Below are 25,005 nucleotides of genomic sequence, written 5' to 3' on the forward strand. Positions count from 1 at the left end.
CACTTCGACGACGCACATCAATCTGCCAGAAGCTGCCAGAGGCATACAAGGACGATGTCGAATTCCAGCGCTATGTTATCCGTCTCCGGCAGCAGCATGACTACATGATGGGACAGATCGGCAACGCTGATGAAACGCCAGTGTGGTTCAATATGCCGTCGCCCACTACAGTGTGCGAACGCAGTGCAAAAGAAGTCAAGCTTCTTTCTACGGGGAACGAGCATTCGCGCTTCATGGTGATGCTCGCATGTACTGCAGACGGCAGAACGCTGCCCCCATACATAATCTTCAAGAGGAGGACGCTGCCGAAAGAGGCTTTCCCGCGGGATGTTGTCGTTCACGTGAATGAAAAGGGCTATATGGACGAGGCCCTCATGCTCAATTGGATTAAGACCGTCTGGAATCTGCGACCCGGCGCACTCCTGCGGTGTCCGAGCATGCTCATCTTGGATGCCTTTCGCGGGCACTTGACCGCAGGTGTGAAGCAGGCACTCCGCGACGGGAGGACGGAACTCGCCATCATTCCGGGAGGCATGACCTCAACACTTCAGCCACTGGACGTCATGCTCAACAAGCCCTTTAAAGACTGTGTCCGTGAACAATATAATCAGTGGATGACCGGCGACAACCCGACGACCCCAACCGGCCGGCTGTGCAGGCCGCCTCTCGCCACTGTGGCCACATGGGTGTCGCAGGCTTGGCGCTCACTGCCGGACGATACGGTGGTGCGGGCATTCAAGAAGTGTTGCATTAGCAACTCCTTGGATGGCACCGAAGATGACATGTTGTGGGACGCAGCCAGCGAAAAGCAGTCGTCTTCGGACGAGAGTTCAGACAGCTCAGACGAATGAGCAGGTGATGAGTCTGGCAGCACCACTAAATAAAACAAAGTTTTGTGCCTTAATTTTTATGTCGACTTCTTTGCTTCAATGTAAGGGGGTCGACCTATATTCCGCATTATACGGTAGTGTTTATTTTACTCAAAAAGAAATCAGAAGGGAGGGGTTAATAAAATGCATATCGAATAAAACATCTTTGAAAAAAATGGTAAACCTATGTAAATCGAGTCGTACATTCTCAAATACGAATAAAAAGGAGATGCATACAGAAACAAATATTTTCGAATATCCCTTTTAGTCACGAATTATGATCAACTGTTGACACACGTGTGAAAAATAGATGCTACTTGAGACTCCACTGAAAGCAAATCAAGGTGGCAAAATCACTCGTGAGCATTTTATGACGAGTCATCTATTACGGAGTAACTATACATTTGAATATTGTAAAGTCAGTGACGCTACATTTTTTGCTAAGAAGTATTAAATCTCTCACTCGAACTATAACCACAAATTATTCATCGGTCTCAAGTATTTCAAGAAAGAAAAAAAAATTTAGAGATCGCTATCGACATGCCCCAAGCCAAATGTCACGTAAAACACCGTAGTGCCTTCACCAAAGAGGTACTCTGTAACGATACATACCACTCAGAAGTAAAATGGAAGCAATTTAGGTTATCAGAATGTTCGATTTACCCTAAGCTTAATGTTTGTGCTCTATTCCTTGCTACCACTGCACAGAAATGGCAAAAAGTACGTCGCATCTACAAATGTGGCCACCCTGACTGAAGGGAATATGAGCTAGTATTTCTATCAACTGATAGCAAGCTCAATGGTATTAGGCCCGAACTTTGTCACAACTGAGATTCTATAACAGGTGGTGTGTCAACATCAACTGCCCTGACATACTCTCAGCCCGTGCACAACGCCTCACTGTTGTGTTTCGCTGCTTTAAAGAGTTTATTTTGGCTTAGATGAGGGACCCCTGCATCTCAGCATCAGCCAACACTTTGCTTTTTGAGCTGAAGCTCCTTCAAAGTGGCGGTGGAACGCTTCCTTTCCCATTCATTCCTCAATGCATAGGTCCATTCTGTTCTCGCCCTCCTTCTGCTGCGTGTTTGCCCCACCGACCATTAGAATTGTCCTCTTGCTCAGATGCACAGTCAACGTCCGATTCTTCCAATACTCTAGAGGCTACGAAAACATCCGAAAAAATAAATGCACGTCTTCTACTGTGCTAATGGGCTCAGATCGCGACATGCACATCCGAAAAAGCTCTGAAAGCATGCCAGTACATGCATTATTAGGCATATCGGTGCTTTTACTGTGACAGGAGATGGTGGGTGCAACAAGCGTGTATAATTAAGCAATACATACCATACATACAGCAATACAATCCCATGACAATTGCCTCTTTCCACATTTAGTATGCTTCACCGCATAACATTGCTGTACCAAGGCAAATCTGACTTTCGAGACCGACATTATACAGTCAACGACTGAATTTTCTCGGACGCCCAAATTTTCGGACATGCCTGATATTTCGGACGTCTTCGCGGCACCGCCACGAGCCCCATAGAATCAATGTATAAGGACATCTGAAGTTTCGGACACTCGAACCCCCCGCCGTCCAATTTTCCGGACTTTTTGACGCGACGGAAGCTCCTTTGGCTCCTCGCGCAGCGCCATTGAGAAGGAAATCGACTTGCAGCCGAAGCATATCACCGCTTTGAACCACAACAAGCCGAATCTAGCCGTCACACACCGATTTGGTCTGGCCACTCTGGCTATGTTTATCGGCGCACTTTCGCCTCCGGCGGAGTTTCCGGAGCGGCGCCATTTCGTTTGTTTACGCCGGCCGCGTTTTGGCTAGCGTGGTGTGTGGTTGTGCTGTTCAAGTGTGCTCTGCGACGCTACGCCTAGGTGCTTCGACGCTCGTCAGCGAGCTCCACTGTTCGCAACTTGAGGCTTTCGCTTGCCTTCGATGGCCCCCACTCCATCTTCGTCATCCTCGCCGATGGCATCGAAGCGCAGAAAGCAGTACCGTCGGTTAACGATGGAGAAGCTGCCATTATTAAGCAAGTCGTGAGCGGCCGATCCAAAGCTGGCGTGAGCAAGGAGTTTGGCGTCAATGGACGACGTGATCAACGACCTCCGCTCTGCTGGGGTTTCCATACCCACGGAAATAACTTTCGAACAGTTTGTTGACGCTGACAACGAGCTCGACTTCTGCGCGGAACTGACTGATGAGGAAATAGTCCGTCAGGTTGTGAGGGATTCAGAAGACTCCGATGTTGAAAATGAGGAGCTAGTGCCTGCGCCGACTACAAGCGCCGAGTTGACGCGTGCACTGTTGGCTCGTTCATCGGTGTACAGTGCTGACGTGACCCTTGCTCAGATCGAGGCGAATATAATCGCATGCAACTGGAACGCCGTCCAAACAACAATCAACAAGTTCTTTAAGCCAATGCAGCAATAACACCGGCCGCCCGACAATGCAGATGTACATAATAAACCGGCAGTCGGCTGCATGCAGAGTTTTTGAACGCCTGTTTTTATAGCCACTTCACTGATGCTTTGGCAGGGTTTCGGAAGCATGGTACTTCGCCCTTTACCTCAAGATCCGATAAAAAAAGAAAAAGTGTGTTTTTTTTGCATGCATTCATTTTTTCGGACTGCCTGAATTTTCGGACGTTTTTACGTTCCCTAGAGGGTCCGAAAAATCAGTCGTTGACTGTACATCGTGCTGTGCTTTCCGAGCTTCGAAGCCAATTGCAAGGACCACAAAGGTAGAGTCAGTGCCATTGCTGAGTGCAGCAAATTCTTTCAATGAAAAACATGGCACGGAATGGCAAGAAGCTTAAGAGCGAATGTCAAGCAGCTAGGCCTAGCACTGCCGCAGAGGTCGCTTTAATTAACGGCGTTTCAGACCTGCAGTCAAGGCAAACGGTCTGGAAAATGGGATGGCGAAGGGTTCTTGCATCCGAAATTTAAAATGTTCTCATACATTGACTCTATGGGGTACATGGCGGTGCAGCCAAACCATCCGAATTATCGGGCATCTGGAAAGTCGGTCGTTGACTGTACAGTGGCAACTCCTCCAGCTGACGACATGGCGTCAAAGACAATTCATTACAACCCCTCTCCATTACTCAAGTCAGCATTACCGCGACTTTCATTCCCTTTCAGTAAAATTACAACTAAATTTCTCTGATAAAAGCACAAATTCCTCGAGTTTTCCCGAAGTATTTCCAGACTATTCAAGATCCCTGAGAACTCCTGGTTGGTAGACACCCTGAACTTAACACTGCTTCAACAAGCTGTGAATCTAACCTGTACGCATAATTTCGGGTATTCGTGGCAAGCATTCTGCAATGGCTTAAAGGGACACTAAAGGTTACAATTAAGTCAACGTGGACTGTTGAAATACCATCCCAGAAACCTCGAAACGCTTGTTTCGTGCCAAGGAGAGACTTATTTTAAGAGAAAATGCGTCCTGAAGCGTCCGCGTACCTCTAGCGCAGTTCAAATCGCCCGCCCTCCGATCGAGGAGTACTGACATCATCGTCTCATAGTGACGTTGCGCCATCGGTGAGTAGAACGGCGTCCGTAGATGGCGCTACGGCTTTTCTGCGCAAAACGCAAACGCGCGGCCAGAAACAGAGCCAAGACAGAGCCGACAGCAGAGTGAAAGCGGGAGTATGGTGGCTAGCGGAAGGAGAAACGCGCGACCGTAAGCTGGTACTTCATTCTATGACACAAACTTCGACGCTCGTCGCAATAGACCCTGACAACGACAGATTGGCTCGCGATGGTAGGCTCAACTCCAGCGATTTGAGTACTGACGAGCGCGACCTGCTGCTGAGGGCTCGCACTGCCGGCGTCGTTGCGTACTGCGACGCCGGCCTCGACACCAGCTCTCCGGAGCGGGAAAGCAACGAGGGCTTCCCACGACATCACATGGACGTGGCATTCTCGCTGCTTCTTCCAAATGAAAGTTTCGCGAGCCAGCAGAACCCTCACAGCACGACGCGATAACGAAACTACTGAAACTCCAAAGCGTGCCCGGCGCAGAGTTGAGCGCGCAGAGTCGAGTGAAAACAAAACCTTTCGACCACCCATATTACTGAAGGGTAAAGTCAAAACGTTATTTTTTCTTAGAATCGAATAGACATAGACAAGTGTCATTTTTTTCCGTCTTATATCGAATGAAATGATATTTTTAATACGAGTAGTTGAGTATTAGTAACACAAATTATGAGGAGTGCTTTCGTCATCGGGCTAGTACCGGAATGTCGCTGGGGGGTCTCAAATCGTGTCATGCATTTACCTCAATTTCTCGGTTACTAAAGCTCTGTTCGCGATTATATTGACGCCTCAGACGTTCTAGAACATTGCTCTACCACTTTAACTTGAGTTTTTGGTAACCTTTAGAGTCCCTTTAAGGGAGGATTGGTCGGATTTCGGGAACAAATAAGAGCACAAACTGACAACCAACTAACCCACCAACAAGCAATAGGAAATTTTCGGAGTCTCCTGCACAAATAGAGAGAGTTGGCAGGTATAAATTGTCATATGAATGAATGAATGAATGAATGAATGAATGAATGAATGAATGAATGGCCACATTATCACCAAACCGAGTAAACTGGGGCTACAGCCAGTTATGGGGGGAAGTGGGTTTGGGGCCCAGGGCTGCAAACCCCTGATCCTCCTTAACTAGTGATGAATGGATGAAGGATGGCTCTTCCAGTTGCCATCAGCGACTAAGGTGCACAAGTGCAAACAGGGGGGGCTCACAGGCGGTCGGTGTGCCGGCCAGCTGGCGTGGTGGGCCTGGCGGGCACCAAGTTGCGCTGCACCACCACCCTCCGCAGCACCTCGTCATCCGTCAGCCCCTCGTATGGCAGGGCTCCCAGCGACAGCAGTTCCCACAGCAGCACGCCAAAGCTCCTGCAAAAGGGAGTGCGCCAGCAATGGGGTGTCCGAAAAATCAGGGCGGTGCACAGGGCACCATTTGGTGCGTACACTACACTGAGGGCAACAGCCTGAGCAGTACCGCAGATTATTCAGTCACAAGTACAGGGTGAATGACTTCCCCCAAACAAGTGTGGCCATGGAAAGCAGCAGCTCAGCTAGTTCCCAAACACAGCATTCTTTGTCTTCTCATCTCAAGAACTACTCAAAACTATCCTAAATTTATCTATGAGAATATCATGCTCCTGACTGAAAACTTACTACAGTGCAGGTCACTTATAATGCAACCACTTCTGCGCGGGACCAGTTATAGAGTGTTTTTTTTACCACCAATATATCTCCCATAGAACTCAATGTATAGGCAGACCGTTTATTGCATGGGCGCGTGAAGCAGAATACCAGTTATAGCACGGTTCCTTTAAGCGCACGACCATGAAGTCGGCACACGGAGCACGGCCTTTTTTCGGAGGCATTGAGCCCGACCCACACAGTTGCCGGGCGCGCAAACGCGGAGAAGGGGGAGCATGGGCGCAGGCGTGGAGACCAGCGGCGAAAAGCGAAACAAAGAGGAGGAGAAGGGCAGGAGACTTTAGAGGAAGGAGGGCGAGTGTTTTCGTCACTACAGCAGCGTCCAATCAGGGCGTGCGCTGCATGGAGTAGAAGCAATCGCGGTGACAGCACACTCCCTTTTTCTTTTTTTTTTCAGTCTCTGTTGCATTTGGTATGTACACGTCGTGATCTCGTAGCGTTGTAGTTGTCCCCTGCGCACGTTGTTGTCGGGCTTTTGTCACCATGGAATCGGCGCAGCCTTCAAGTGCTGTGAGTAAGAGGAATGCCTTATCGTTGGAGACGAAGGAATGCATTATAAGGGACATACAAAGTGGGCTGAAGAAGACGTCAGTGGCGGCCAAATACGGCGTTTCCGACACAACCGTGTCAACCATATACAAGAACAAGGGCAAACTGCGGCAGCAACTGCAGCAAGATTCATCTTCCTTGTCCCGGAAGAGAACACATACGTCGAAGTATGAAGACGTATACGCAGCGCCCTTCAGATGGTTCCGTGAAGTTAGGGCTCAGAGCATACCAGTGAGTGGCCCCATGCTCCAACAAAAAGCCAAGTCCCTTGGTGCTCTTTTAGGCCACGACGACTCCAACCCACTTAATGGATGGATGCAGCGATTCAACGATCGCCATGACATCAGCTGCAAAGTGGTGTGCGGTGAAAATGGTGATGTCAATGACGAGCCCATCGAAGTCTGGCTTCGCTTAAATTTGGAAACCATGCTGTCGACATATACGGACAGAGACGTATATAATGCCAACGAACCTGGCGTATTTTATAACCTTCTACCCAACCGCACTCTTGAGCTGAGAGCCAAAGCCTGCTCTGGCTGCAAGGCCTTAAAAGAGCACAGAACTGTGTTGTTCTGCACTAACATGGACGGAAGCGATAAGTGCCACCTGTTTGTCATCAGAAAATCAGCGAGGACACGTTGCTTTAAACAGCAAGAGTGCCTGCCAGTGACATACAAATCTAACAAGAATGCATAGATGACGCAAGACATGTTCACAAGCTGGCTATGCAAGTACGATGAAGACATGGTGGCATAGAAATGACAGGTCATGCTCATTCTCGACAATTTCACAGCCCACAACATCAAGCGAAAGTTGACTGCAGCCAAGTCAAACTTTCTGCCTGCCAACACGACTGCAAAACGTCAGCCGCTCGACCAGGGTGTCATCGCAACTGTAAAGTCCCTTTAACAAAAAACGCATCTGTGAAAGAGTTTTGCTGGGCATGAAGCAGCAGCAGCCTCTTAAAGGGACACTAAAGGTTAATATTAAGTCAACGTGGACTGTTGAAATACCATCGCAGAAACCTCGAAACGCTTGTTTCGTGTGAAGAAGATACTTATTTCAAGAGAAAATTCGTTCTGAAGCGTCCGCATACCTCTAGCGCAGTTCAAATCACCCGCCCTCCGATCAAGGAGTATTGACGTCATGGTCTCGTAGTGACGTTGCGCCGTCGGCTTTTCTGCGCAAAACGCAAATGTGCGGCCAGAAACAGAGCCAAGACAGAGCCGACAGCAGCGCGAAAGTGCAACTATGGTGGCTAGCGGAATGGAAAGCGCGCGACGATAAGCTTGTTCTTTATTTTATGATGCCAACTTCGACGCTCGTTGCAATGGACGACCCTGACAACGACACATTGGCTCGTGATGCTGGGCTCGAGTTCAGCGATTTATGCACTAATGAACGTGACCTGCTGCTGAGGGCTCGCACGGCCGCCGTCGTTGCGTACTACTACGCCGGCGGCCTGCTTTGAAAGGCACTCCCATGCGACTTCAGTAAGTCGGCGTTGAACTCGTAATCCTCTGGACGAAAGTGCAGCGAGCACACTATGCGATTTTTCGGCTCTTTGCCAGCGCACTGTGGCAGAGGTACGGCATTTAACCATTTCGAACGGAGAGGTTCACTCGTTGGCACACAGTGATAAGTAACGTTGCATTTGCCGCTGCAACTGCCCTTGGCCAACTTCCGCGGACCGTTCGCGCATCCCACGACATTACATGGACGTGGCATTCTCGCTGCTTGTTCCAAATGTAAGTTTAGCGAGCCAGCAGAACCAGCGTAGCATGACGCGATAACGAAACAACTGCAACTCCAAAGCGCGCGCGGCGCAGAGTCGAGTGCGCAGAGTCAAATGAAAACGAAACCTTTCGATCACCCGTACTACTCAAGGGTAACGTCAAAATGTTATTTTTTCTTAGAATCAAATAGAAGCAGGCAAGTAGCATTTTCTTCCATCTTATGATCTAATGAAATGATCTTTTTAATACGAGTACAGTCGCCGACCAATTTTCCGGACTCCAAAAATTCGGACACGCCCGATTATTCGGTCAGCTTCACGGCACCGCCATTCTCCCCATAGACCATAATGTATAACAACTGCCGAAAGTTCGGACACCTTGCAACCTCTCGTCTGATTTTTCGGACACTCCTTTAGCTAACTCGGTCGAGAGCACCATGCACCGACTCTGACCGGTGCATGGTTCGACTTGCTGAACGCCATTTTTATTTTGAACGGAGCTTCCTTGCTGCCCCACGAAGTGGCGCTACTAGAAATCCCCGTTTCTGCCTGGTTAGATAGAGCGGCTCTGCAGCAGTTCCGGTTTCAGCTTAGTAAGCCATGTCAAGACAATCCAGCAGCTGATTTGTTTCCTCGCGCAAGACGCTGCGAGCAGGCCGCGTTTTTTGCTTGTGCGACTGGTGTCGGCACGGTGGTGTTTGCTTTGTGTGCTGTGTCGAGGTTTCGGTGATCCAACGCGGCATACGTAAACATCGCGTCAAGGGTCTAATGGCGCCGACAGTGCCCGCGCAGACTGCGCTGGGGAATGCCGGCAAGCGGGTGCCGGGAGGCCTAAGATTTGTCGCCTTCCGATGTGCTCCCTACTGATGCGGAAAATGTTCTGCCGAGACCTGCGCAGTGGTGGCACTGCGATTCCGGACACCATCTCATTTGACAGTTTCCTAGGTGCTGACACTGCTGTATTGACATGCGCAGAACTCGACGACGGCAAGATCATTCGTTAGGTTTCTGCTGCACCGCCGGACGATGACTCCGAGTCGGAAGATGACACACCATGTGCTACGCTGCCGTCGCATGCGGAGCGTGTACAAGCAGTGACTGTGCTTTCAGCCGCCAATAGTGACCGTACGACCCTCTCCGAGATTCAGGCTTATCTGATTGCGCGTAAACGGAACAGCGTGCAACAGCGCATTCACGATTTCTTCCAAGGCTACTGCCGAGCCCGAATAAGTGCGTGGAAATAAAGGATTTCATTTTTTTTTTCTTAATCTGCTTTTTCGGACACCTGTTTATTCGGACATTTTCGCAGTCCCCGTGAGGTCCGAATAAACAGTCGGCGACTGTAGTTGAGTACTAGTGACATAAATTATAATGAGGAGTGCTTTCGTCATCGGGCTAGCACCGGAATGTTGCTGGGGGGTCTCAAATCGTGTCATGCATTTACCTCAATTTCTCGGTTACTAAAGCTTTGTTCGCAATAATATTGACACCTTAGACGTTCTAGAGCATCGCTTCATCACTTTAACTTGACTTTCTGGTAACCTTTAGAGTCCCTTTAAAGTGAATTTAAGGGGCGCGATTGATATGGTTGCTGCTTCGCGGTAGCAGGTAAAAGCCACTACAATAAGCAAGTGCTTCAACAAAGCAGGCTTCGTGCGCACTGCAGAGGCTCTTGACGCCGATGAGCCGAGCGACAATGTTGCCGATGAGACAGTCAACGCCGACGACGTGTGGTCCAGCCACCACAGACACCTTCCAAGAATATGTCTATGCCGGTGAGTCGGACCTTCCTGTCTGCGAGGAAGCGAGCACGAATGATGCGATCGTCACAACGGTGCGCGATAGCGAGGAGCTTGCAAACGAAGTCGGACAACGCTGTCGACCCGACGGCAGACCCAGATGTCTCGTGCAAGACGGTTTGAAATACCTCAGCAAAGTGAAGATGTACTGCGTGAAGAACAGTTTGAGTGAGAAAGCGCTTCAGTGCTTAAGCCTTGTAGAGGATGAAATTGTTCGAAGCACAGTTAAAAAAACTCTCCAGATGAAAATAACTGTTTTTCTGCTGATGCCGCACTTGTTAGGAGAACTTATTTTCTGTGCTGTGTTGCAATTGTGGTGCATGTGTGTGTGAGTGACATATGTAATAAATTGTGTTTGAAAGGTGGGTGGTCCGTTTGGCATAGGCAAAAGCGGAAAAAAGCATGCTTTGGTTATAATGCGGTACCGCTTATAGCGCGGATTTTTACAACTCCCATGACTTACGTTATCAGCGGTCTACACTGCATATCCAATTTACCTGCTTCCAATCTAATTGCTTATTCTTAGCATGAAACAGGTGAATAATGGGAAGAACACAAGTAAAAGAATTTCAAAAATATGTTTTGCGGTTTTTATATGCCAAAACATACGAATATGAAGCACCTGCCAGATAACTTGTATCTATTTAGACGGTCCCATCAGGGTTGAACTAACGAAAGTAGACTGTATAAGCACACTGTTATATTGAGGTTCTAAATACATCGCGTTCTATAGACTAGAAGTTATAAAAAGTTCACTTCCTTAATTTCATTATACCGAAGTTGGTTAATTCGAGGCTTAACTGTATGTGGAACAAAAAAAAAAAAAAAAAGGCCCGTCTTGCCCTCAGAAACTTATTCAAGTACAGTATCACAGAATAAAAAAAGTAATGGAGATGCAATATGCGGTCCCTGAGCTATCACTGCTTTAAATAGTGAGACCAGGCAAAAGTTCAATTTGATAAAACGGCCCTTGAAAGTTGCATGCACATTTCTAGGCTTAAAATAAGCTCGCCGAATAGCTAGAGGTGTCTGTTCACATTCTTTCCCTGCTGCTTTTTCTGGCTTTATTTTCTAGCCTAGTCTATATGAAAGATGTGATTGCCGAGGTTGATGCACTCAGGCACCATGCACAAATGCAACAATACATTCTCAAACCGCCGGCAGCCTCGATGAAATCATCATATTGTACTGCTAGTACAGAAGCTATGCCGCCAGAAGGGTCAACATAATCATTATTGGCAGCCTACTTTGCCATGCCGACAAACTTTGTGGAACGCTTCCGCACCCTGATCCATTGACTGAACGCGTGTAGCTTCATGCCACACATCATGTACGATCCCGCAAGAATTGGGCAGACTACATGAAACTATCCACGTAGAAGGCACGGCAAGTGATCGTAGAAATAGCGAAGACCCGAGAAGGTGTGCCGGACCATCGCAGTCAGTGAAAAGTGGAGCAGAGCACATGAAGACCGGCAGCAACGAAGCACACAAGCAGCCACAGCAGAATACACGCAAGGCAACCGCTGGAGAAGACCGCTGCATCATCGTGCTCCACAGCACATAGCACCCCCGTGTTCCCTTGCTTGCTCGAGGAGCGCCTGATTTGTCCAATTGCAGCTTCACACTTGAGATGCAAAAAACTTTAAAAGCCCCAGCGCGCTCCCCAATCACAACCGAATCGTGTGTCATGAAGCTGCCACCAAGGGCGGTAAAAAAAAGCAGGAATTCCCGACCCAAAACAAAACCACGCTGGCACCAGTTGGTTGGACTGCGGGAGAACGATGCTCACTCAAAGTTCGGGTTGCTCCAGCACTTGCTCACCACTGCCACAGTTTGTTGTACATTTGATTTGAAGTACAGTAGAATTTTGTTTATATGTTTTGGGAAAAAATGCAAGAAAACATTTACTAATCAGGAAAATGTATAATCCGAAGTAATGAAAAAATTTGACAGACGCAACGGTAGTTGATGTCTACGTAATGCGAATTGTTGCATGAATCTAGGCGGCACGAGACAAGATGCTGAATCGCGTTGAGTTGGTGGGGCTTTGGTGGCCCAACATGCGTATATTTTCCTACTGCTCAAGGTTTTAAGACAGCAAAGCCAAACCGAAACGAAGACGAGCTGGTGCACAAGGCCGGATGCCACCGCAGTGAAACGCAACTCTGCCATCGCCTACTATCGTCTACCCAAATTGCTTTTTGCCAACTAAAAGCATGCAGCACGCATCCAATAGCACTACACCCCAAGCACTGTAGACATATAGCTGAAGATGCATATCGCAATAGGGTTGGCAGTGATAACTATGAATGCAGTGTGCGGCAAGCTGGGATGAGACTTGCTGGTGCCCGAATACGAAACCGAGTGCATGCCGACATTTTCATGCGAGACATGCCGGCGAGTATTGTGGTGAAGCTGTAGCGGCCACTGTTCTCGATCGCACATGCCTCGCTCCTTTTCTTGTTTGCACGGGATCTAGCAGCCAGAAAACGTATCACACGATCGCAGTTTGCCGACGTACTGAACGTTGGTGCCGAAGAGGCCGTGTTTTCCGGGAACGTATTATCCGGTAAAAAAATTTTTTTTTTTGTTCTCAATAGCGAACGTCAGCAAATCTTGCACAACGGGATCGTATGAACGAGGTTCTACAATTGTTTTGTGCTGAATCAGGCACTGATAATTACAGAAAAGTAGTTTGTAACATACGAGCTAAATATGCGGTTTTCTAAAGACTGCATGCAAGGGGAGGTTAAAACGACTAGCAGAGACAGTGGCCACTGACCAGACGTTGGCCTCTTTGCTGAGTTCCCGTGCCTCCAGGGCCAGGTCGGTGCAGTGCAGGGATTCCGGGGCAGTCCACCGCAGCGGCACAGCCACCTCACCCACCAGGTGGTAGTCCTCCTGCGAGAGGCACATGGTAATGCGTGCGACTGATTTCTTAGCGTCACAGCTGAGTGACCAAGACCAAACGTGAGATGGCGCACACACGCTACGTCATGTTGGTGTGAACAATGTCTATACTTCGAATCACTGGAGCAGTCAACGTAACCGGACGCGGCAAACGCGGTCTGAGGCGCCCAACGTTGAGATGGCTCTTGCTCTGTCTGCGCGTTCATCGCACCGATTGTCGCAGTAAATAAATGTTGCAGTTTCGCCCAAAAAGCAAAGCATCGATTGCGACAGAAAATTAGTAGATAACTGTATGAAGTAAGGATAGTAGTTTTATCAGCCGTATGAACTTGTATACATTTTCTTAGTAACTAAGTTAAGAAGTATGGCGTCACGCACGCACAGGTAAACATGAACACATCTCGCTCGATGACCACGGAAACTCGCTGAAAAACACTGCAGTGAGGAATCGCGGCAGTAGCAGCGAGCGAATTGACCTTCGTATAGGTCCCGCTTCAATGTGAACGAAACGTAGAAAGGACGACATACGAAGCTACCAGCACTACGTGCAATCTGCAAACATCGCAGATTGCTCTGAAGGCAAGGCCCACGCAGGCACACACTTTGGCCACGTCACAGATTGCTTTCAAGATAAGGTGCCCGCATGGCCGCGCAGTAAGCAGCAGCCGCCGGAGAAGAAACCTCCCCCCTCCCCTCCGCTTCACCCCTGCGCCTCGTGCGCGACAGGAGAGGGCACGCATCCGCGCCTCCTTCCTCGCTCGCGCATGCAAGATTGAGCCGTGTTTGCCGGCTCGCCCTCACATGCTTTCTCTCGTACATACAGCCTACGGCGCACAGCAACGATTTTATCGCCCTTGAGCTTCGTACGGAAACTCACAGGAGAGAAGCGACGTGCAACAGAGGCGTCGGCCATGCCTGACCAGGCGGAAACACATCTCTCCAGTCAGGCCTAAACAAAGGGCCGCAGATGGAAAAAGCAAAGCTGCACAGCCCCCACGTGGCAATGCACTAGCACTCTCCCCATGCATGATGGCGCGGAGTTCGAATTATTGGTGGCAGTGTGGATTTCAGGGTGAATTAGCGAGATGTGTTACATATCGCATTTAATACATTGCTGGACGGACTTCGGCGGCTACTTCAAATTATCCGAAATTTTGAAATAACGAGCTGTGAATTAACGAGCTTTTAGACTATGTGAATGACGAGCGTAAGGAACTGTATAAACAGTTGTTAGTGTACAAAGTCCTTTTTTTCTCGTTTTTTATGCGAGTGTCCATGTTTGTGTCATGTTTGCAGTGCCACATTATACTATACAGTTAGTAATAGGAAAGAATTGCCAAGGACATGCGCATAGTGTGGCCATAGCCCTTTACAGTGCACCTACGTAAACAACCAAAACAATGTACAAAAGATTAATTTAGTGCACTTTTTTTTTTGCTCACCATGCAAGTGCTTCATCGTTCTGCGGCAGTTTGCCCAACACCCACCTTGTAAGCTTGCAGGGAGGTGCCATAGTCACCGACCTTGACGACCTGGTTCCGATCAATGACACAGCTGCGGGCTGCCAGGTCACTGCACCACAGATCACCATGAGAGGACAGGGTTTAACACCTGATAGTGGAGGGCTCCAGACAGACCATGTGTTGCAATACATGAAGCCATATTTTTATTTTTTGTAATGAGTTTACTAAATTGAAGTACGGTGGTGGACCATCTACGTGCACATTCAACCTATCTCTGAAGCCTGCTTGTTTAGGGCAGGCATGTGAAAGCAGTTTCACATTCAGCCACAATGTAAGTTTCAGCATAGGCTTTGGCTCAAACGTGGATCTGGAGTAAGATTCAAGCCAATTTTCTAGCCGAAAAAGTAGCCACAACACATTGGCCATACAAATGCCCACGAATGTGTAGCAATGAAGATCTCTTGACAGGCACGGATCTCTCGAAACAGTACAATATTCCTCTGTGAAGTGTAAAACAACCTTACAATAGAGAAGCTCCACCACCTCAAGAAATCTGTTCGAATGTGTGAAGCGTTGCACTTACTAGGTAATGGTTTGCACCACTTTTCAATGTGGTACATGAAGTGCTCACAAAGTGCTCTAATCTCAACAAAGCCAAAGCTGGCTAGCTTATGAGAAGATAGCAAGGAGACAGCTGCGATGCCATTTTTTTTCTACGAGGGCTTTTTTTTTTCATTACAGATGTGAATAATGTGGAGCAACTATCGACCAAGTTAGGTTCTTTAATGTGGGCATAAATCTGTGTACTTTGGCGTTCTTGCATTCACAATCTGCATCCAAATGTAACCACTCATGCGCAGCTGTAGGATGTCACAGCAGCCAAGCCGCCACTGTGTGTACCCGCCACAAACCTACAGAACGTTTTACAACCATGGCAATTAGCACTGGTCATGACGACAATACTGCACGCGACAGTGATAAGCAAAATACAAATTACTTCGCTCCGTTAGAGAAAGGCAACTGTGAAGCCAAAACAAGGTGCGAAAGCTTTACCAAGAGAGTTTCCGCTTTTCCCTACACGTACTACTATGTACGAAATACAGTTATGCAGTCACAGACAGCAATAACCATGCGGGTAGCATCATCTTGGGAGGTTTTGTCTAAGAAATTATCTTGTTATGTGGCTGTTCTCGTTGAAAGTAAATAAAAAAAGAAAAATATGTTAATGGTCGCATCGCTACCAACTCTTTGCACCAGCAGATGGTCGGTCACCGCAATGATAGCTCAGTGTCCGCAATGTTTGAACTCTGTGCTGCAAGATGGCACCACCAATGAAGCCACTCACATAAACGTCTTTGGTAACCTGGTATTCCATAAACTTCAACACATTTACGGACAGGACGGAGATACTTTTCCTTTCGCAATATTTTGATTGGTTAGTGCCAGACAGATTGGCACCTACAAGCGACACCATTCCTGACACAATACCAAGAACACTGCCTTAGCATTTCAAGAGGAACGCTGGCGGGTTCAACTACACCCGCAAAATCTCGCAAACGTGAAAGTATCTCCGCAAGTGATTGCTCAAGTACACTCCCCCAGATGTGAATGCTACTCTTTCTGTCACATCCTTTAACTTATACCGTGCTTCTGTTGTCGTCAGGTCACCTTATCATCCGCAGCTTCACCATCACCCTTAGGATGAAGAAAAATAAAGCTTTGTCCCCAAGTGCTAGCACTGGAATTCATACCCATGTCATTGCAGCAACGTTGGGTACACTAAACCACTGGGCTATCATGCGACAACAGTGCTGGGCAATTACTGCAAGGTTTTGCCTTCCACACAAGCTACGAGAGCAGTGGTGCTTGTGCGTGTATTTCAGAGGCCAGAACAAGCAATAGAACAAGCAATTGTGTACCGACACAAGGAAAATTGCACGAGGATGACAATGTGATTCTTCTCTTCATTTCTTTGGCTAGTGTTTCTGTACCTGCACTAACACCACCAAGTGGCAATATAGTAGATAAGGGTCACTCAACCAAATAACAAAGACATACATATCACAGAATGTGTGGCAAACTGCATTGCCAGCATTTACGCACTGCAGTGGACAAAATAAATGAAAACGAAAAGGTTGAAGCAAACACTTCGTAAGAAGGATAATTGGAGATGGCGACTTCATGAAAATGCATATCAGGTAGATAAAGATGCTGTAGGCCTGAAAAGTAAGCATGCGAGCAAAGATCACACCACAATCACATGTGACAGAAGTGAAAATGATAGAATACTCTAGCTAGCCCTACCTTTTTCATACTCCATTAACTTGTCCACAGTGGTACACAGGCACATACACGTAGCCTGATAATAAATAATGCAGTACAGTCGAACCTAAATATAATGAACACGGATATAACGAAGTCAATTTGAAATGTGTTTTGCCATTACCACCCTGCAGCAATTATATTATGCTCATAAGAAATAACAGCTGTAACGAAGGGTTATAGCACTGGATCCAAGTTCATCATGACAAGGTTTGACTGTACCATTAACCGTTCACAGACACAATCTAAGCATGAAATCTGGGAATGCTGCACCTCGCGCTCACAGGCAACAGAGTATGAGCAAGGCCGGAATAGCACACGTAAACACCCACCTGTAGCCACAATACATCACCCCGACTACCGCAGTTCAAGAAGTAGCGCGCCTGCAAGCCCACGCGCATTGCCAAAGGGTCACTCACACGTGGACGAAGCTGTGCCTGTGCATGTGGTCCAGGGCAGAGGCGATGGCACAGGCTGCCTGCAAGGGAACCGGACCCTGCAGGAAGGGCTCCGCCTCGGGGCGCTTGCTCAGGAGGAACGCCTTCAAGTCCTGCGCACATGGAGGAAGGACAGTCAATTTAGACTGGAAAGTCATTCTTAAGTACAGCAGAGAAAGACACATTGAATCAAGCTTGCATTCTTTAATTTCATGCCCAAGTGAAGACAGACAAGTGTCCATATCACATTGTAGATTCCTTAATATTTTCGCATTTCCGGGCTAGTTTTTCGCAGAGGAAATGTCTGCAAAAGTCATCAAACCGAATCACGATTGCTTTCTAATGCAATTTAATACATTTTTTTAGGGGCATACAATTATTTTAACTTTCTAATAGGAATCAAATAGACTGTTATTTGATTTGAGATTCTTTTTATATTTGAAGTTCTCGAATACAGTAGACCTCCATTAATTTGACACTGGTTAATTTGATATTTCAGTTAAGTCGAGCCTGACCCAAGGTCCTGGCTGGCGCTCATGCATTACTATGGGCCCAAACTATGGTTATTTCGATCCTCAAATTGGCCTTTGCGGATAATTCGAAATTGGACATTCAGCAGACTCATGCCTCAACCGCTATGGTGACCCCTTTAGTGGTGCAGTGTTTGTCTTCGTGGAGCTTAGGGGACGGTGAATGTGTTGTATACACATCACCTCCCATCAAAATGCATCTTTTCAACCTGCCCTCGGAAGCTTTTCAAGCAATAACCTTAGCTCGCAATGTGTTGATTATGGTATTTACCTGATTCTAGCACCTGCCTTCTAAATATTTTTCCCAGAAAGATTGGGCTGAAAGTCACCTGCATGGTGCAATCAGATATGAAACCGAAACAACCTCCGCAGCATTTGTATGCTTTACCGCATAACACAACTGTACTGCGGTGAAACTGACATGAAAAACCGTGCAGCAATGCTGACTTCAGGAAACTCGCCACCATTTTGCAACAATTTTCTGGCTAAAGATCAGGTGTCTACTTTGTTCAGGAGCTTTAATGCACTTTCTGTGTTAGATTTCTACTTCGAACACATAGAAAGTGGGTGCGCATTGGATTCGGGGGCGTGTTAGACAGGCAAATGCTGCCAAATTAACCGCCAGTGAGATCTGCCATTTTTTATGCATCTTATTTAATTCGACCCGGAGGATGATTTGATCCATTTCATCAGTCCCGTCCTGGTCAAATTAACAGATGTCAACTCTACTAGTTCAGTTCACTTCACATTGTTGGCATTAGTGGTTTCAAATAATGTAAATGAGCCTTCTGCTGCAAACAGAGTCTATGCAACCCTTACAGTATTACCCTTTGTTTAGAAATTCCAAATGTGCAAATTGAAAGACTTCTTTTTTTTTAAGTAATGAAATTCGATTACAACATTTCACTATTTGCACATCCCTAGTTTTTATCGGTAAAAACATAATCAGTGCCAAGCAGACTCTTAAATCTACAACACCCCACACAGCTAGTGCCGCAACTTCAAGATGTTATCATGGCCTGTCTAATATTTTGCTTAGCTGCTGGCGTACGATGACCAAAGCCTTCCTAATAGCACTAACACATTCACGAATCCGGAAACTCAACCTATCGGTCTAGCTGAACTTAGTAGCTACATCAGTGCCTCTTCTGCAATAATGTGCAAGGGTCTTATTACCGACAGCTCTGTTACACGCACATTCGCATGAAGCACTCCAGCTCTTGTAGGGTGATGTTTGAATGCAATGAACATGATGCGCAAAAGGTGTGAATTACCATGACTGCAGACTCACCATGACTGAGTCCTCCAGGATGAGTAAGAACGGGTCTGACTCGAGGCAGCGACCAAGCAGCTGAAGAAGATGTGGGTGCCGCAGAAGCCTGCACATTTCCACCAGAAAAAAAAAAACTAATTAAAGGGCTCATTGCCAATCATATTTTACTTAAAAGCCACTTGCAACAAAACTTTTTACATTAAATTCTTAGTTTGAGATAGTGTGAGCATACAGCAGCCTCTGTGGAAAATTTTACATTTGAAATAGGAGTGAATGCATCACGAAAAGCTAGCAAACAAAGTTTTCATACCGAAACTGCAAAAATAAAAACAAACACACACCATCACTACTGCTCACTGGCAATGACCGATAACTCAAAATTCTGAGAACCAGCAAGACTCCTCAAAATGACCTCAGAGATTAGGCATTGCCCATAGCAAAATGAAAATCTTGATGGCGACGTGCTCCCAGCAAGTCAAGAATTAAATTACATCGCCAGCTGTTCATTAGTGAGCTTTGGTTTGGAGTACGAGTCATTTTATTCTACCAAAGTGTATTTCTCAAGGTCCGCCGCATGTCCAACATGTGGACCTGGCATTTTCAACCAGTTTCCAAGAGCTTCGGTTTCACTTCTCTCGTGAAATCCCGGCAAAAGACCCTGCCGGTGTCACTAAGCAGTTATTGACAGTCGCTCCCATGGCGTTGTCCCACGGGGCTGCATCGCTACAAAACCATGCCACTCAAAACAGTGCTGCACCTGCACTTGAACTTGGTGATGAGGACTTGAGTTAAGATTCCGAAGATGACAGCAAAGCAGTTTCAAGCTCTGATGGTGACAATGTTTTGAGTCACTCTGGCACATCCGCAGCTGTTCACTGGCGATATTCATTTACAACCTTGAGCAGTCTCCTTCCTTGTGCATGCTTGTCTGCCTATCTTTTTTACACGACCTGATAGCTCCAGTGATCATCTTCAGGGTGCATACTTCATAACGTCATGATATGCTGTCACAGGCAGCAACGTAACTTCCATTCACGCTAAGAAGGCCGCCCATAGCACATCTCGGCCAAGCACTATGGAGTAGCGCAAGACAGTCTACAACAGCATGGGCTTTCTTTCTACTCTTCTTCACTGCAGAGGTGACAAAGCCAATCTGCAAAAATGCAAACAGATATGCTTGTATGCGTAATTCTGTAGTTGCCCAACTACACTGACAGCAATCTATCCTGGAAAGAGGTGCATGACTCCAAACAAACTGGTGAAGCATGTTCCTTGAACTCCTCATCGAAACATCCTCAGAAGATGCTGAAAAGAAGGAACTGCAAAATGTGTCACGAGGACTGCAAAGTTGAACAAAAATCAGATGTTTTGTGGAAGAAGTGCAGAATGCACCTATGCTTTACAAAATCCAGGAACTGCTTCACCGCATGGCCCGAGCGATGAAGCAGTCTCTAGTCTTGGTCTCTTCTTTTGTATTCAAAGAATGGCAGTGTACTGAGCATTTATTTTTTCAGACACTATTTCTGGGTTATTTACCTTTGAAATGTATATTCTGAATTTCCTTTGATATTAATGCTTTTCTAGATACAATGTTTTTCTTATTGTTCTTATCAACTGGCAGAAAAGTTTCATTTTCTAGAATTTTTATGTGGTACCTAATAAATTCTTTTTTGCAACATATCTTTTTCGAAAGAGCCTTTCATTATGCACTATACGATATGCTGCAGTGTGTGCTGCAATATTAATTGTAGCGGTAAATAATTTTTTTCCGAGACCTATAAAAAGCTACCCTCTCGGTAAAGAAAGAGCTAACATTCTCCGTCCCAAAGGAGTGCCGGTGGCAGTAGAGTGGCAATGCCCCGCCTACAGCATCACGGTGAGAGGGCTTGTCGTGGAACACCACAACAAGCACGGCGTTTAGGCTTTGCAGCAGAAGCAGCTATGCGCAACTGCAAGTGCATGACAGGGATGGAGTGTGCGCTTGCGTGTTCGAGCGTGGTGATGCTTTGTGGTGCGGACCGGCTTTGTCCTGCACAGATAGCAGTCAAACCCAAAGTGCACACTTTGTAGCTTGTAGTGGTTTGCAAATACTCAAAATCATCAAACAGAATCCAATAGGGAGCATTCCAATAATTGGATTCGCAAATCGAATATCTACTATCTGCTACAACATTAATACGCAGTACAGCATGTCATGAACACTGCACAATCTTCCATGCTCGATGCTGCACAAGCAAGCACCTCATTTCATTGTTTTCGGCACAAATGTTATTCAAACTGAGTATTCAAATATGTTTCTAATATTCGGATGGACATTATATTAACAAATTGAATATGCTGCTGGCCATATGGGAGCAAATAGGGTTCTTAGCATTTGTCTCTATCTGATCTATGAACATGTGTGATGTTGAGCTGAATCTGGTGATGATTTAATGCTACAGGCTCAATTTTGCCAGTAAGGCACGCGCAGCCATTGGTCTGACCTGTGTGGGAAAGCCAGCCTCTCAGCAGCAAGAGGCACGGGTTTGCGAGGAAGCACTAGGATCGCAGCAAAAGGGGACGGGGGCGACTGTGCAAAAGAATCCCGCTGCAATAAGAACAATATTTCCAAGAGCATAGGCTTAATGGACCGACCCTCAACAGCAATGCCCGTACACGCAGCCTCACTATGCAAATACACCAGCACCTTGCCTCGTGCCCATGTCTTGCCTCCGTGCAGCGCATCACATGCCTGTTACAACATTTCAGGATAGAGCAATGGCCAGCTCGCTACCGCAACATGCGCCAGCAGTACAGATCTCACAGGCGATGGGCGTTCCGCAATGAGCATTACCCCAATGCATGCGCGTATCATGGTAAACCAAGAAGGCGCTATTCTAAACGAGTGTGGACACGTTACACGTGCTTACTTGTAGTTATAATCGCAACATTTTTTCATGCAATAGGAGGTGCCATCTCCCTTCTTCCGGTAGCATACCTCAATTTATATTGGTGGTTGCGCTATATTCTTGTAAATGCAGTACCTCGAGAACAGAGTCGGCCAGGATATCTCACACCGAAGAAAAACAACAGAAGGAGGCCTGCTGCACCAGCTGTAGAAGTCCTGCTCGCACGTGGCACAAAACATAGGAAAAAGAAAAGGATGCTCTTGCAGTTCTTTTCTAAGCAATGGCCATGGCAAAGAGTACAGCACCACTCTGTTTTGGTAGGGTGTGATCAGAGCTTTTGCATTGCTCAGTTTATTTTCATTCATTCATTCATTCATTCATTCATTCATTCATTCATTCATTCATTCATTCATTCATTTAAATATTTCTGGTACTCTCAAGGCCCAGAGGCATTATAGAGAGAAGTGGCCTAATAAGGCATAACATATGCTGAAAAATAATTTTAAAAAGTGCTGTACACGAAGTCTAAGTTGATGGAACCTTGGATGAGAGTGCTGGAGGCAGGAAGGTGGTTCCAGTCGACGCATGTCCTAAGGATGCTAGAGCGGCTGAACAGATTCGTGCTGTATGATGCCACTTCTACTTTGAAGCTATGAAGGTGAAATAGATGTTGGGCAAAAAAAAAATGCTGCCATTTAAAACTGGCTTATAATGGTAGATTCTATGAAAAAGGCAGGGGCAAGTACACTCACGTCATGCTGAGAGGTCAGGTGAATTTAATGTTCTTTTTATATCGATGATGCTGGTTACTTTTACAGTGCCAGCCAAACTTCTGACCAAGCATCCATAACAACTCATAGCAAACTCACGCAAACCAAGCAAACTCATAGCAAATGCAATGAGTGATGGCTGGCACAGGGTAAGATGCCTCCATCTGATGATGTATGATAAGGCAAAGGTTGGCGACAACAGCCAGCCAGAAGGAAAGGCCTAATTTTCCAAGTTAACATGAGCCAAACACACAACCTTTAATTATACACGCATGCACCTGCCGTCCCCTATCACGGTATGAGCACCGATGGCAGGCCTTTATAGAGTTACTTCAGATGATCCTGTGACGATTTGAGCTTTTGGGAGCAGTAAAAGGCATGCATTCATTTTTTTCGGGCAGTCCAATTTTTTGCACGTTTTCGCAGCCCATATGGAGTCTGAAAAATCAGGCATTGACTGTAATTTGTAAATATGTGTGAATAAATCTTGTTGGAACTTACCACTCATATGTTAGCTCAGTGCACAGGCCCCACTGCAGGTAAGTCCTCCATTCAATTGGCTTCCTTTAATTGGATCTTTTAATTCGAACAAATTTTAGGGCCTCTTCCCGTTCGTATCATCGAGATTAGAGTGTAATTAGGTAAAGTGCGTGTGAATGTCGCCACGTGAATAATTTCAACCTACGTCACAACTGGAAATCAATCTAGTTGTCATTTACAGCTGCGCTGTCCAACCACCTTCACAGCGTGGATTGGAGACCATTTTTTGAAGTCCGTAAATGAGAAAAGAATGTTTTAGCAAGCTCGTGGGCGCGAGTCATGGTCCACAGTATCTTAAATATCTCTAATAAAGCATGACTGGCACCTGCAATGCAGTATTCATTTGAGTCAAGCAAAGTATTAGCCTAAAGATTAAAGTGAGCTCCTCACAACTCTTTCACACAATACCGTGTTCTCTAGGGGTAATTTTTGTTGATCGGATTAAACGTTTTTGCATGGTCCCAAGAAGGTAGTTTAATCAGGGTTCCCTCACATACTCTCTCAACCTAAACTGACAAGATACATGCTGATTTAATGCAGCTTACAGGGACAACTAAATGAAGTTAAATGTTCTCAGTGCACAGCACACCATGGTCATCGTAAACAAATCCCAATATGCCTGCATGCACACTTCACTTCACAGTGTAGTCAATTTTATTGTGTAATATTAGATACACTGGAGATACATTTGTTTGCGTCATGTGAGGGTAGAAATAAATTATCTTGCACTGGAATAAGTTCGCAAGTGAGGCTGCAAAGCATGTCCTTAAACATATGCGTTCTCAATTTCGAACCCCTGTGAACCGGTTCAATGAACCAATTCAATCTGGTTTGAACTTTAATTTTTGCTCCAGAGCTGAACCTCGACCGTACTGGAAAATATACAGAAGCCTGAACCTCAACCTGTAACTGAAAACATTTATGTTAGACACCCTGTGCTTTACCCACATCTCATTCCTGTACAGAAAGACCTCGTTAAACTGTACGCGCTTAAACAGTAGTATCGTTTTAAAAGTAGCAGTCAAATGCCCGACTGAGCAGCCATTGTACATAATGCATTTTGTATCCGCATAAACCGTAACAAGCTTATTGCATACATATCGGTGAACGGTTCACACGTAGTGTTTCCACTTTTCGCCGTGAATCACGGCGGTGTGTCATCCCCATTGGACGGCCTGGCACAACAAGCCTCAGAGATCGGAACAACGACCTCCAAGCACCCCGTTCGTTTGTGTGTGGAGCCACATCATTTCAGCGCCATGCCAGAGAGCATTGTCGCGTAATGCAAGCTCGGACTCGCGTCATGCTCGGATAAAAAACATTGGGTGCTCAGCAAAGGAAAAGAATTGAACATTGTTCGTGCTACCAAAGGTGGCACAAAGACGTCGGTGCTGGCACGCGACAGGGATCTGCCGTTGACTACAGTGTGCGGCATTTCGAATGCGAAGAAGTTGCTCAGCAGCTCTGCTGCGACTGGGAAGAGATAACAGCTACGAGGTTCGATTTTTCGCCATCGTTGCCTCTGTTGTTGCCAAAGTGTCGCCTAACGACAGTAACAGCGTGTCCGGATTCCGCATGCGAACCTTGGTCGTGATGTCCGCGTCGCCGATGCTCAGTATGCTTAGCCGCGGGTCTGAGACGCCCACAAACGCAGGGATCGGCCAC

The 25,005-nt window shown here is 46.6% G+C and overlaps 1 protein-coding gene across 2 annotated transcripts in view; it reads right to left on the bottom strand.

The window, feature by feature from the left end:
- LOC142590581 (uncharacterized) overlaps nt 1-25,005 on the bottom strand; it is a 99,338-nt gene that overhangs the window by 42,188 nt on the left and 32,145 nt on the right. For both annotated transcript variants that reach the window (XM_075702885.1, XM_075702886.1), the window contains exons 7-11: nt 19,161-19,248; nt 17,322-17,452; nt 14,605-14,689; nt 12,990-13,108; nt 5,637-5,789 (exon numbers count right to left, since the gene is read on the bottom strand). In XM_075702885.1, coding sequence (XP_075559000.1) covers nt 5,637-5,789; nt 12,990-13,108; nt 14,605-14,689; nt 17,322-17,452; nt 19,161-19,248 — 576 coding nt within the window. The remainder of the gene's footprint in view (nt 1-5,636; nt 5,790-12,989; nt 13,109-14,604; nt 14,690-17,321; nt 17,453-19,160; nt 19,249-25,005) is intronic.

Source organism: Dermacentor variabilis, chromosome 8 (genome assembly GCF_050947875.1).
Source record: "Dermacentor variabilis isolate Ectoservices chromosome 8, ASM5094787v1, whole genome shotgun sequence".
NCBI lineage: Eukaryota > Metazoa > Arthropoda > Arachnida > Ixodida > Ixodidae > Dermacentor > Dermacentor variabilis.